We start from the raw sequence: 14,440 nt of genomic DNA on the forward strand, positions 1-14,440 counted from the left end.
AGATGGTGGCATCTAAAATAGAATCTTGTCTGTTAAAATGAGACAGACACCACCTGCTTCTACTGAGAACTGAACTATGCAGTAGAGCTGGGTATAAAACTCTGGCTCCAGATGGCCAGCACTGTGTGCAGCTGTAAGTCCACCAGATTCCACAGAGCTGCCCATGCCAACCATGAAATCATTTTTTTTTTTCACAGACATTGTCAAAGGAAGTACTAAATTAACTAAGGGCACACTGTCACAGCTGAAGTCTGAGAGGCAGCAGTCAGAATGGGGCAAAAAAGACTGCATGAAAGAAAATAAATCTCATTTGCCTGGCACAGAAACAGCAAGAATGTGCCAGCAAACCTGCCTGTATTCCCAAAGCATTGCTATGTGTATGGCACACAGAGGGGAGGGCCTGTAACACACCTGCAGACAGGTGCTGCACTGGGAATTGCTGTTACACGCCACAGCAGCAAGCTAAGAACATGCTAACTCTTGTGGTGGTGAACAATTCTCAACAGTTACATGGAAATGTAAAATTCCAAGCAATAACAAATGGAAAGCATGCAGCCAAACAAATCAAACACCGTGAGGTTTAGGAATTATTTCACAACAGTCCTAAAAACTTCAACCTGAAGCACAGAAAGCATTTTGATATTTCATTCAGAAACCACATTGTTAAATTTCAGGCTGAGTAGCTCTTCCAGGATTGTGGGAAATTTAATTCAAACTATGGCAATTTGAACACACACAGAGATACAGAAGAGAGTGCTATTTGAAAGATGACCCTGCCTGTGTCAGACCTCATTCTTTACCATGGGGCCTGACACAGTTAGGGTTGATTTGTGAGAGCATTTGGTGCTATTGTTGCTTTTTATCATATCATACAACATATTTCAACAAAATCTCTCTTAATTTTTTGGGGTGCAACAATAGCATGCAGATCTACACTCAGTGCCTTAAACACACATCAAACAGTCTAAGTTACTCACGTAGGCAAAAGATGGACCTTGCTGTGTTGAATAACATGGTATAAAACAAATGTCAGTATAATTTCCATTAGACAGATATTTTTATTGTTTTTCCTGTATTAAAATAACCAGTACACAGTTTCCATGCAAATAAACCAGGAATACAGATACGAACAATCTATTGCAGACATACCAATGGTACAAGTATCATTAACATACTTAGAGCATATTAACTGAAGAAAAGAAAAATCCTGAAGCAAAGAGATGGGATTTGGATCCAGTCCCAGGTTAGTCTCTCAGGACCAGACAAAGGCAAATATTTTTATGATAAATCTCTAGTTCTTCTCTGGTGGCATTTTGTTATTCATTATATGTTAATGACTGAAATTGCAGTGTCAGTAGTCCCAGTCACTGAATTACTATTTGTCAGCATGATATAGAACAAATTAGACCTTTTCTCAGCTCTTCTCTGATGGATATTTGCCTTCATGTCTGTGTCAGGGCAAATTTGGTCCTGAGACTCACATAATTCCCCAAAGGAGTCAGCAGCAACCACAGTTAGGGATGGCCTTGGCACCCCAAGTTCATTCAACCCCATCTACTAAGCAGGGACTCAATAGGAAGAAATTACTTTTTTTGCATAAACATTAAATATTAAACATTAGTCTTGGACTGTTTCCACTAAATTAAATCACAGATTTCTAGAAAATACTACTCATAAGGACATCTACTCCCTTCCCTACTCCAAATTAGAATCCACTGTACATAAAAGCCCAATTATTTGTGGTGGAAGAGGGAGGGCTGCACACCTCATGTTCTGCTGACACATAGGCAGGGGCAGCTCTGAGACTCTGCACAGGGTGGTCATGAGATTTTTACTTTATTTCCCACTTCCCTACTAATTATTTATGTTGCACCCAATCTTGTATTTGAGACACAATGAAATGTCTTCCTGAATTAAGCCTGTTTTGTCATAAAAGTGAATTGCTTCATTTTTTTGCAGAAGTTTTGAGCTACATTTGAAAGGCTGGAAATGATTTAAGACCTGGAGTTGTATCATTGAGAAGAGCAAAGACAGCTGAGAGCCTCTGCCATGGTAATGATCTCCAGGAACTGGGCAGGTATATGGTTCAAAGTAAGAAAACGAACTTTAGTCTCTCAGGGAAGACATTTTGAAGGAAGAAAGCACTTAGAAAAAATTGTGCCTTTCAAAATTGTTACTTCTGACAGAGCAGTAAAAAAAAAGGTAAGTTTTATACTGGGACTCTTTGCTAGTTAGTCAGAAAGCTTATTGACAAATCCAATCAAAACTTTGGAAGTTTAAATGCTGGTATACATTTTTGTGATGCCGTTGGACAATGTGCAAGTTACAGGCTTTCCCAAACTTCTCAGTTGGCAGAGGTCAAGGGTAAAACAAGGACTTGAGCCCTTGCAATTCAAGGCCTTCATGCTGGGATATAAATAGGTGCTATGCCTATGGAAAACAATGAATATTTCTGTTCTCCCTAGGTACATTCTGATTTGATGCCTAAGATCGTATCAAACAAATTTTTTTCTTCCATAACCATAGAGCTGTGGCGTAATTGTGTACTCTTAATATGCCACTGTTTGACAAGCCCCAGTCCCTGAGCTGCGGAGTGACCTCAGCACAGGCCTGGGGGAGAGCAGGGGATGGAGGAGCTCACTTACAGTGACACTGGTGTCCTTCTTGCCCTTGTGTGATGAGGCAACAACAGCCAGGTACTGAATGACCTTCTTGGTATTTTCTGTCTTGCCAGCACCAGATTCACCTCTGAGGGGAAAGAAAATAACACAAAAGTAATCAGTGGTGTCCTTCTGCCATGTAGATGTATGTAGTGTATAAGAACAGGACTGGAAACTGCCCAGCTCGGTTCTTATTTACCCCAGAACAGCACCTCCCACATGCACCTGACTTCAGCCTGCAAAGAATGCATCATCAGAGTCGTATCTCTGTCCTGGTAGTATTTTGAGAGCACATTGGGCCATTTAAGGGAATTATAAAACATGATGCATTTTTGAACAGCAGTTCATCTTGCTTTGGCAGCATCTGAGCACTTATGAGAAGTGGAGTTGGCAGGGAGTCTGCTTATATTTTAAGACCAAAAAATACAACATTAACTATGATGTGATACAGCAGTAAAACAAAACATCAGCAGTAATACAATGGTTTTCTCTTCTGAAACTCTGGCATTAAAGTAGACTAACAGCTTGATCCTGCCTCATCTGAATTTTGTATTCAGATCCTCCTTGAATTCAGTGGGACCAGGAATGGAACTGCCTGAGGTGTCCCTGCTCACTGGGTAATAAGGGGCATCGTGGGGATTTGTCTGACCAGCAGAACTGGCATCCCAGCTCCGCTCCATGCAGTGTCCCTTGGGAAGCAGGAAGGCAGTGGTAACTTCTTCTCTCTTGGAAGATTTCCAGGTTAAGTTTATTTACAACTCTTAAACCCTCTTTTAAAGTAAAAGAGTGGTTTTCAAAGTAGAGACTGACAGAGTCTTTTCTCAATAGAAATTTCCAGCCAGTTTTCCTTTCTAATTGTTACATTACATCATCTTGTGTCTTTCTGATACCTCTGGCTCTGATGATTATATGGACAAAAATATTTTTATACTGTCCTGCTTAGTAGTCAAAGTGGGTGTGGATGTAACAAACGAGGTCTTTCAACTGAGCTGGTGCTGTGAGGAGAGCAACCATCTAAGTTGGACCTCTTTTTCTTTGGATCTATAATAAAATGGATTTTAGAAAAATAAAAGAACAATACATTCAAAAATCCCAGAGATATTTATCAGCTCTTTTGAGTCTGAAACTATTTAGCTGAATCCAATGCAGTTCTGCTTCTTTTCCTAATTAGGAAATACAGGAATTAATTTTCCCTACCAAAGGACCAGTGATAAATGGACATCAAAATATGGAGAAGTGTTGGACAGAACTTTCAATACAGAATGACATTGATATAAACCTTAGGAAACAATTCCTGCCTGAGGTACAACATGATAAGAACTGTTTCTTCTGGCTTTTAGAGTTTGAACCACAAATAAGTGAGATTAATAGATTCCTTTTCGCAAGACCTGGGTTAATTTGCACAGTTTAGAGATTGGATTCATCTCTGTCTGGGCTTCTGGGCTGTCTGGCTAAAACATTTCTATGTTTTATTGATAAAAATTAAGTGTCCTGGGAACAATTCCAAACCAAGCACACCAATTTGAAGACATATGCATACAAACTTTTCAAATAAATCTACCTTACATCTTTGTTTCTTTGGAAAAAAAAACCAAGCAAAACAACTTTCTTCAAACAAACTCTGGGCTTTGAACTATTCCATTTTATTAAGGGTTATTTGTAGTTCATCACATCATCATTGCATTTCCTTTCTCCCAGGGCAACAGTGCCCATCTTTTGGCTTTTCCCTGAATCCCTGTGAGTATTACCATATATGGCATCATTTTACTTGTAATTATCCCATCATACTGTAATGCTCCTTAACTCTTTGCTTCTGCACAGGCTGAGGGCTTTCCTGTTTTCTGCAGACAGATTTGGAGGCTTTAACTTCCTCTTGAAATAGAAAAGTTCCTCAATGTGAAATAGAAAACACGCAGAACCTTAACTGCTTTAGGTTAATTAGGAAAAAAGGCTCCAAGGTCAATAAGTAGTGAAGAATAATGGCTCTAGCTGATAAATACCTCTGATTTTCAACATATCACATCAGTCATAAACGTCCATGACAACAGAGAGGTCTGATAAACAACGTATCCATTTAACATTAGTAGCCCTCATACTCTGAAGGATGTATCACAGCCATATGATGTCTGATTTCCCCGTAGTGATGAAATGCCATGTGTTTATAAATGTACTAATGAGGAGGAATGGCTAGGTCAGGTCAATGTCTCTAAATAGCAAGAAGTTTACCCAGGGAGACCCAAGAGGGGAAGAGCATGTGAATATCTTAGTTCACTTCACAGGTGGATGAAATTCTTCCTAGAGCTATTGAGTAGCAAGAGAATTGGTAATGCAGAACAAGTTTTTTCTCTGCATCTGCCTTGAAGTACTGTCACTTCTGAGGGGGCAGAAACAACTTCCATTGTGAAGTGGTATGAGAAATCCCACCTGTTTTAAAATCTACTTGCTCTCTTGAGCTCAGTGACTGAATTTTTATAGATGGGTCTTTTCCTGCAAACATGTTGGTTTTGGCATGGACTATACATGATGGGGTTCCTCCCAGGAAGCATCTCCTTTCTTCTGAGTGCCCATTTTCCTCACACTTAATTATGTTCCAAGTAGTGATCTCCATATAAATGCTGTTACCATTCTTCTAATCATCAACTTTAGGAAGCAGAATGACCATTTGTTTAATTGAAGCCTCTCAAATAATTCTTTTTCCTGCCATACCTAAGGGAGCACGTTTACTGCCAGTGCAGTTCTTTGTACCCAGCTCAGATGGCCAATGCAAAAAACCAGATCCATAGCAAGTCCCATTGCACAGTTCTCAGCAGCCCAACAGCAGTACTTTAGCTACTTCCTATGTAAGTTTTCCTCCTAAGAAACTCTTTGGCTTTCCCAGAGCAAAGGGCTCCACTAGGCTAATAAGCTTGCTCTGTTAAGAATACCACTCTCACAACGTGGGGTATAACTTCAACTTATCCTTCCCTTGTTGCTTGCCAGTCATTGTTTTAGGCCCTCGGTACAGGATTTAAAGCACATAAACTCATATAGATAGTCCTCAACTGTAACAGAATTTTTGTACCTCTTGAGCTACAAAATCCTTCATGACTCCATTACCTTCACCTTAAATGAAAATTATCCCAGCTAGAATAGGTTTCCAAAGAAGAACAAGGTGACGCTAGCAGATTGGCCCCACTGTTGGGGTTGACCCTGTGGTGTAACTAGGACTCTTGTACATTTGAGCACAACTGAGAAAAATTAGTTTTAAAAGTGTATTTTCTTCTGTTGTTGAAAATTTGAAAGCTTTCCATGTTAATATTATGATATGAGACTTAGCTTAATTCCACTTTTGGAAACATCTGAAAAGCAAGAGCAGAATTTATTTTCAGCGTTTGTTCAGTAAGCAATGAACCACAAGAATTGCCCGTTCACACATCCCTTAATCCGGCTGTGCTGGCACTGTGGGAAGCCTCTGTGCGCAGGGCACTCAACGAGGTGCTCTAAATCACATTAGGGCTTGGCAGCCTTTGTCCTGCAGTATGAGATGTGCAAACATAATGAAAAGCTTTGTCCTAGACCAGCTGTACCCCACTGGAGACTTTTCTGAGAAGCCAGCCCACTGATCCTACAGGTTTACTTACGAAACAATTCCCAAAGGACACGGAGTAGAGTCAACACCAGCTCCGCCCGGAGCTCCACGAGATATCTGTGTGGGAGAGGGGCCAAGCAGCAGCCACTGCCAGCTCCAGCCTTTGGGATTTACTGAGCTGGGAAAGAGGAGTTTAGCTCTCTCGTGGAGAACTCTTTTGACTAATGGGGCTTTGCGGTTTGGAGATGCTCTGGATGATTTTGCTTCTTGATGCTCATCAGGGAAGGAAATGGGCTAGAGTCCCATGGCTGGGTGAGGCTCTGGAGAGTTTGCCCAGAGAGAGAGAGGGGAAGAAGGGGAAAAGGGCAGGATGGTCCTGCCCCACTCAATGGGGGTCTGTTCCCATATCAAATTAAATGGAAATATGACCCTGCTACTTTCCTGTTTTTATAGAAGCTACTCAAACTGAATGCATGTTTTAAAATCAGAATGGTAATGAAAAACTGCTTGATTATAGGTACAGGTGTTTCACAAGTACTTGTTTCCAAGGGCTTCACAATACCCCAAACACACAGAGCTTTGATCAGATTTTCTCAGGTAGCTTTTTTTTTCTAAGGTAGCTTTTTTTTAAACTGAAACTTCTGCACAGTCCTCTAAGCCATATTTGCTTTCTAGAAAATACCTTACCTGCTCTTTCCAGGAAGTGGCTAAAATATGATAACCCCAAGATCAGACAGGTTTATGAGGCAATTGTTGAAACTCTCACGTGGTTAGTTTTTTGTAAAAAACATTTTAAAAACTCCAGGAGAATCCACTTGTGTCTTTAGAAATCAAGCAAGTGGCCAGAAGTCTCCTTTGAGGGCTTGTGCCTCTACTATCATTGGAGGAAGCTGGAAAAGCCCCAAGTCTGTTCACTGGCCATGACCTAGTTCAAGTCACACTTAACTGCTGATGCACTGAGCTTTCTTAGGTCTCTGAGTACCTGGACAGATTCCTTGGGACTTTTCCTTCAGCAACAGCTGTGTGCTGGTCAATATGGACTAAGAGTGAATACAGACTATTTTGTGGCCAACTCAGAGGTCAAACAGGAGAGAGCACAGTGGGGAGGCCTAGGCACAGGCAGGAATTTCAGGAAATCCCAATAGTCAGGCAGAGCAGTGAAGGCTGCTCAGAACAGTAGAGATCAAGACACAGGGTAAAAGTCTTACCTGTCCTAATTTTCAGACACATAAAAGAGTAAGATAATAAATAACCATAATAGAGATGGTAAGTTATGCTACGTTGTGTTATGTTACACCACAGATATATTAGTAAACACAGATATATTAGTAAACACAGCCATGGTATAAAGTCTTTTGTGCTGTAAATGTGCATGATAAGATGTGGGATTTTGAGGCTGACTGTAGAGGGCCAGAGAGCAACTGGCAGGGAATGACACCAGAGGATGTTCAGTGATGCTACCCATGGGAAAGAGCTAACGGCAAAAGGATGTGTGTGCACAGTAGAGGAGGCCAAAGGCAGTATGAGTGTGGTTATTAATGAAATGGAGAGAAAAGAATGAAATCTGGAAAGACAGGGAATTCTGAGGAAGCACTGGAACCCATGAGTATTGAAGACAGATGGAGATCTTAAACATACCATGGTTAATCACACAAATGGTAGGGATTGTAAAAGAATGCAAACAGTACTTAACCACATGAGAGTAGCTTTAAGGAGGTGAGGGTGAAGTCCTGAGAATGGGTATATTTACAGTCAGAGACACAGAATCAGGCTCAGTTCTCAGATCTTCCCCCCTGCCTGCATCCCAGGAGCATTTCAGGGGATCCATATGAATCCTTACAGCTATTCTTTTACAATTTAAGTAAGAGGCCTTGGAAAGTTCAAGCCTGTAGCTATTTCAAGAAAAAAAATCCTGGCTGATCAATGCCATAAAGTCTTCAGTTATTGTTACATATTTTAGGCCAGAAGATAATTTCTTATAATTTCTAACAATTCTATAAAATACTGCAAATTGCTTCAACTTGACAGCTGCCAAGCTGCAAGCCAAGGGAACTTTCTTCTTTCTGCACAAATAAGGCAAACAAGAATGTTAAACTAGTAGTGGTTAAAGTTGTGTACATTGGCTTTAGCTTGGTCAATCTTTTTGCTTTAGAAGATGTGTAAGGATTGTTTTAAGCTATGGGTTATGATGCACATCCAACATACAGTAATTACTCCAGACATCTTGGGGAATCACTTGCTGTGCTGTTTTCAAAATGGGAGAGGCATTTCATTCTCTCTATTTTATATATTACTGGATGGAAACACATTTAATTTTCTCTATTTTATGTATTACTGCTGTGAAGCACTTTAGGTTTCCAGCAGAATGGCTGGGTAATTTCAATAAATGGTTCCTGCAAGAAGTGGATCCTTTAATGGATTTTCATGAACAAAAAGGCACAGATTTGCAAAAGAAAGTCCCTTTCTTGAAAGTACCAATGTTCCAAAGTTAAAAGAAGATTTACTAGTGGAAAAATAAACTAAAGTACAAAAATAGAAGGAGGAAATGCATATTGTAAATTAGTCTTCATAACCATGACATGTTTCATCCTGGGAAGAATGTGATGGTCAATTTTTACCTCATCATTGCAGGATATATAGATTTCTTTTTGGTATTAATGCATTTGGGGCAGATTTTTGATTGGTACACCTACAAATACTGAAGTCTTGATGTAACAGAGATTAGAGCTATGATAGCCCTTGTGGTACCAGACACAGTATACAATTCTTATTTGGTGATATTTATTTTTTTTCCAGTCAGCAGTGGCAGCCAAAAGTAATGTTATGGCTGGTGATCAGTAGCAGTGCTTTTTTGAGGATAAATATATATTCAGTCAGTAGCCACATTTTCTCAGATAACCTAAACCTGCCAGATTACAGCATCATTGCATGAACCTGCTATAAATAATGCACATGCCAGCTCTGACAATGTATTAGCATTTACATAGAATCAAATCTGATCTTTTATCAGGAAAACTGGAAAATGCCTGATTTAACAAAGACAAAACTTTGTCAAAAGCATTTTTGATGACATTCAAGCAAATAAAACCAACTAATAAGCAACAGAAGAATGGAAAGAGAGTTAAAACTGAAGATCAAGCAGGAGATCCTTGTCCAGTTCAACATTTTGAGTGATTTTTCAAAACAGGCAGAAATGACAAACAAATGGAATTTTGTGGAGCACTAACCACACTCCCCAGTAGTTCACTGTAAACTGTTAAATCTCTTAAGTTTAGAAAGTCAATTTAAAGAAATAATTTTATGCAATAAAGATTTCCTGTGACACTGATACCTGCTCTTTATCTTATGAACAGGTCTATCTAATGAAGTAGGTTTGGGACTGGAGTTCAAGCTTACTGAAGGTGAGGAGAATGTGTCCATTCCAACAGAATTCGAATCAATTTTGAATAAAGATATTGTGACATTGAGATGTACTAAAATAGATGAGTTTACTTACGTGCACAGAATAGACTGGTCTTCTCTATCTGTGAATAAAGAAAAAGAATCCATTAATTAGGGAAAATAGCTTTTCTGACAGAAGCACTTATATTTATAAGGATTTACATTGAACAGCCTAGACCTTCTGAAATCTGGCCGACCATGATTAGTAAAAACTACTGGGTTCACATCTTATTTAATTTGCCCTTGAATTTAAATAACCATCTCTAATGGAAATATTTTGTACAAAAAATGAACAAAAGGTTAAGAGGTCAAAAATATTTTTTGTAAATTCCATTAGAGATGAACAGTAATGAGGACAGCAAAAAGATCAGGCTCTCTGTAAGAAGATTATAACAAAATTTCAAACCTGAAACTCAAGTTTTTACTATGCTTATGAACTATGGCCAGCAGCCCACTTGAAACAAAGTCTGGACAGATAAGGCATCAACAACTAAAATGTTTTAAGCTGGTCATGCAAAGCTTTGACTTTTGAAAGCAAAGCAGTTCAAATACCTGAATAATTTAGCCTGTATTTCATTTCAGACTGAGAGACAACTTTTATCAAAGAGAACAAGTAATTTCTTTGGAAGATCTTCCAAAGAGTAAGATAAAACAAGATACTTTAGGTTATACAAGATGATGTCAACAAGTATGTAATTTTTCTTCATGTTTTTTACTATGAACAGACCATTAAACACATTTTGGATCAAGATTTATAAAAAGGAGGACCAAAGTTTCCATTTCTGCTAGGTGAGGCATGTGAGAGGTTTCAGCACACGAGTGTCCAGAGTTCTGTAATGCTGCAGGAAGGGCTAGGATTGCACCCCATCTCCATGACCTGTTCTTGGAGCAATCCTCCCTGCTTATTCATTTGGAGTCGGGGTTTCTCTCTACCTTCAGAACTTTTACACAGATTTTTCTGCCAAAAGGCATGATGAGCATGTTTGTTGTGATCCATTCTAAAGTACAACTGTTTCCTTCACTTGTCAAACACCAGGGCAAGTTTCCCAGAGAGGTGTGGTATTTCCAGCCCTGGAACTACTTGGAAGCAGACTTAAGGCCTTGAGCAACCAGCCCCAGCCCTGAAGTTTGCCCTTCTTTGACTGAGACTGTCAGTTCGCCTTTTTTTACAGACTGTAAAAAAATATTCTGACTTAGGAAAATAATTTCCAGGCAGGTCAAATACATTTTTGAAAAGTGTGCTTAGTTTACACATCTGAGACTTGAGGCAGATAACTAGGCAGAATCCAGTGCTTCTGTATGGTTTGGCATTGTTTATCCAAGGCAGAGGCAGCACCAACCTTTGCTCAGAGGTTCAAACCTTTTGCTCAGTGTGTTGGGTGACTTGCAGGAATACCTGTCTGGTTGCCCACTCCTATTGCTGACCCTGTATGTCATAAATACCATGAGATAATTTAAACCTATTTAAACCAATTTATCAAGCTCTCAAGTTGTAACTGCTGTCTGGCCCACAGCCAGTCTAGGAAAAGCATTAGAGAATTCTGCAATGGCTTGGATTGATATCAAACAACTGTTCTACTCCCAGTTCCTCAGTAGCTATAATATTAACTGCTTTATTGATCACTACACAACAAATGGTGCCACTTAACTGCTTTGTTTGGTACAAAATTGGTACACAATTACTCATTCCTCATTTTTATTGGAGGTATTTGTCAGCAATCAGCACTGTAAGACTCTTCCACACAAATATTTGGGAGGAGAGGAGCTGTGAGCCATGTTTGTTTTTCACTGCAGGGTATCAGCTAGGCTTTCTTTTAAGCTAAAAAAGTGAGAGCATGGAAGAACTTTTGCTGAAAATACATTCTTGTGTAAATAGAAACCATGGACATATATTGATATTGCATCACTAACCCATAAATAACATAAAGAAAATAAAAGTGGCTCTTGATACTGAGTTGCCAGTGGAATTTCTGAGCTCAGAGAACATTAGAAAAAACTGGTCTCCGTGCCAAGTATTTTCTCACTACTCTTTGCTGCCCATTGCTGCCCTTCTTTTGCTCCTCAGTAGGGGAAGGCTCCCAAAGGTGTCTCACAGACTGGCCCACCACGGGGGTTTGTGTGAGTGCCTGTGCAGTGGCAGCTTGGGGATGTGTAAGAGCAGAGGAAGGATTAGGAAGGTCAGAAGTTGCACCAAATGTCCTCAGGGATAGGTTAATCATGGGAGAAACCTCATGCTGGCATACTGTGCTGTGCACACTTACAGAGGGGGAATTCCAGATGTTATTCTGTCTCCTGCATCAGTTCTAACTGCAGCTCTAAGGATGAAAGGTATCAGGAAGTCCAGTCCTATTCTGTTATGACCTGAGCTGCAGATACTGGTCTCATTTACTTTCAAAGGCTCTCCCATTCAATTAATCCTATTTCTGTTCTGGAATGTTTCGTTCTGAATAGAAAAGACTGTGCCCTCTTTTGTGAGTCTGAAACTTTATGTGGTTGGATCTGTCAGGAGAGAAAGAGCTGTATAAATAAAACTCCTTAAATATAATTCCCGGGGCTTAAAAGGCAACAAAATAGGTTGTCTAGATTCTAATATCTTTTTGGCTAATGCCTTTTAAGAAAATCTGACCCTACGTGGAAGAGTATCATCTACCTCCTGTGTGTCTCTATTAGATGTTTAAACATTGTTTAAAATGTTCTCAATTTTTAACTGAGACCTACACTTACATTATAAACCTCACGAGCTTTCCTAAACATGCAGCGGAGTTGGTTTGTCTCTGGAATCTGCTTACTTTTTTCACCAAACACCTCCAGTTTGCCTGTAAGAATTCTTGCCCCTCTGTTCTTGATAGACCAGTTAGTTCTGCTTAATCACAAACAAAATCAGATGGTTTATCACAATGAAGCAGCAAGTTGGCAGCTTTACCATAAAAGGAAAAAAAACAGACTGAAACCATGTTCCCCCACTCACTTACTGCTTCTTTACATTTGTTAATAATTGCACTGCATAAAGGGGACATTTCTGTACAGTCCTGCTGAGGACACAGTAAACAGATGGCTTCTCACAGCAGCCTCCTTTTCTAAGATCTTGGGAACTGTGTTTCCCTCCCATATCTCCAAGTAACTACCAGGTTGTTTGTTTTTCCATTTTTAACTCAAACTTGCATAAAAGTGGCTCCATAGAAAATAATCTCCTTGAATCTGCAGAAAGCTGTAATGATGATTTACTGCCAGAAAACTTAATAAAGGCCTAACCAACTACACAAAAACTTTGTTACTACTTCTACATAACATGACTTTTCACATTTGTATTGTCTACCACTTTTTTTTTTCTGCAGGGAAGATGACAGAAGGCAGCAGAATTACTCCTCCTTACTGAGCAGTGTCTCAGCTTCACCATCACTGGAAGCTGGCAGCGCTGCAGGAAGTGCCATCCAGCCAGCTCCAGCTCCTCTTCCTGGCCTGCACTGCCTCTTCCTTGCTGCTGTGACCAGCACTCACAGACCACGCTGTGCCCCAGGAGGGGGGACCCACTTCAGCACAGCAAAACCCAGGGATGGCTTTCACCTGGGGCAGTTTTGCATCATGGTATGAAGAATCTTGCTGGCAGTGCAAGAGTTGGGATGGGGATCAAACCCTCTGTGTGGAGCTACTTCATCCCAAACACAGGAGAGAGCAGAGGGTGCAGGAGCAGGGGGAAATGTTTTATGATTGCAGTCTCCAAGTGTAGCAGTAATCATTTACAGCTAGTCTGCAAACACAGCCAGGAGGGCCCAGTTCAGTGTGGTAACTCCTGGGGACACACACACAAATGCTCTTGTAGAATTCTCAAGTTTTTGAGATTAAAGAAAATTAAAGTTTATTCTCATTCTGGCTGGAAATGAGCATCCACAGCTGTGCCTGGGCAATGATCAAACTGCATTAGTGACATGGTAATCAGCAGATTCAACAAGACACCCAGCACTCCTGGCTGAGCATGAGACAGCATGACTGTGATTTGCAAAAGGGTTTTAGGTGCTCAGAACCACTTGAAACAAGTGGAAATTTTATCTTTGCCTAGCCAACATCTTTGATAATTCCTGTGTCCTGTGAGATATCAGCTTTTCTGCATATTTGGAAGAAAGTCTGATTATCTGATTGCTGATAGCTGTGGCTAAGTGTTTTTATCAGAAGAGCTTTGATGGGAGTTAAACATCATCCCTAATGAATACATTAACCAAGTAAATCTCTGAAGCAGAGGAGGAATGCAGTGTGCACAGCTCACGTTTTCTGCTGGATGTTTGTGCCAACAAAGGGGAGAGTGAGAATGCGGAGAGCTGTGATTCCCAGCTGAGGAACCTGCAGTAGGACCAGGGATCTGCAGACACAGAGGCTTGGTTCACCAAGAGATAAAGGATCCCTGAGACATCTGAACAAGCTGATTGCTCTAGGCCACGTGACCCTGGTCATGAAATACCAGAATATAGTTCCTCAGTCTCATGAATCTGTGACATATTTTACTTTGGCAAGAAGGAACTATGCAAGTCTCCAGATAAGGAGCAGTACTGACTTTTCACAGGGAAAACATTTAGTGTTCTGATTCATGTTTATGAGTAAGAACTCTTGTTTATATTCCATTTTGAAATATGCTCACAACCCCCTGAAGCTCTCTGTGCCTATACGTGCAGCGTGCTCACTCAGAACCATGCTGACACCCACTTTCACCACTCCAATGTGAATAAAATTTTGGCTGAATAACCAGAGTTATTTTGAGGGTTGGTTTAGTTTCATGCAC

General features: G+C 40.2%; 1 protein-coding gene across 3 annotated transcripts in view; it reads right to left on the reverse strand.

Annotated features, from left to right (window-relative positions):
* MYH11 (myosin heavy chain 11) overlaps nucleotides 1-14,440 on the reverse strand; it is a 54,876-nt gene that overhangs the window by 27,427 nt on the left and 13,009 nt on the right. For 2 of the 3 annotated variants that reach the window (XM_053957159.1, XM_053957161.1), the window contains exons 4-6: nucleotides 9,725-9,752; nucleotides 2,646-2,748; nucleotides 978-998 (exon numbers count right to left, since the gene is read on the reverse strand). In XM_053957159.1, the coding sequence (XP_053813134.1) occupies nucleotides 978-998; nucleotides 2,646-2,748; nucleotides 9,725-9,752 (152 nt within the window). The remainder of the gene's footprint in view (nucleotides 1-977; nucleotides 999-2,645; nucleotides 2,749-9,724; nucleotides 9,753-14,440) is intronic. The other variant, XM_053957160.1, reaches the window with a different exon arrangement.

Source organism: Vidua chalybeata, chromosome 16 (assembly GCF_026979565.1).
Source record: "Vidua chalybeata isolate OUT-0048 chromosome 16, bVidCha1 merged haplotype, whole genome shotgun sequence".
NCBI lineage: Eukaryota > Metazoa > Chordata > Aves > Passeriformes > Viduidae > Vidua > Vidua chalybeata.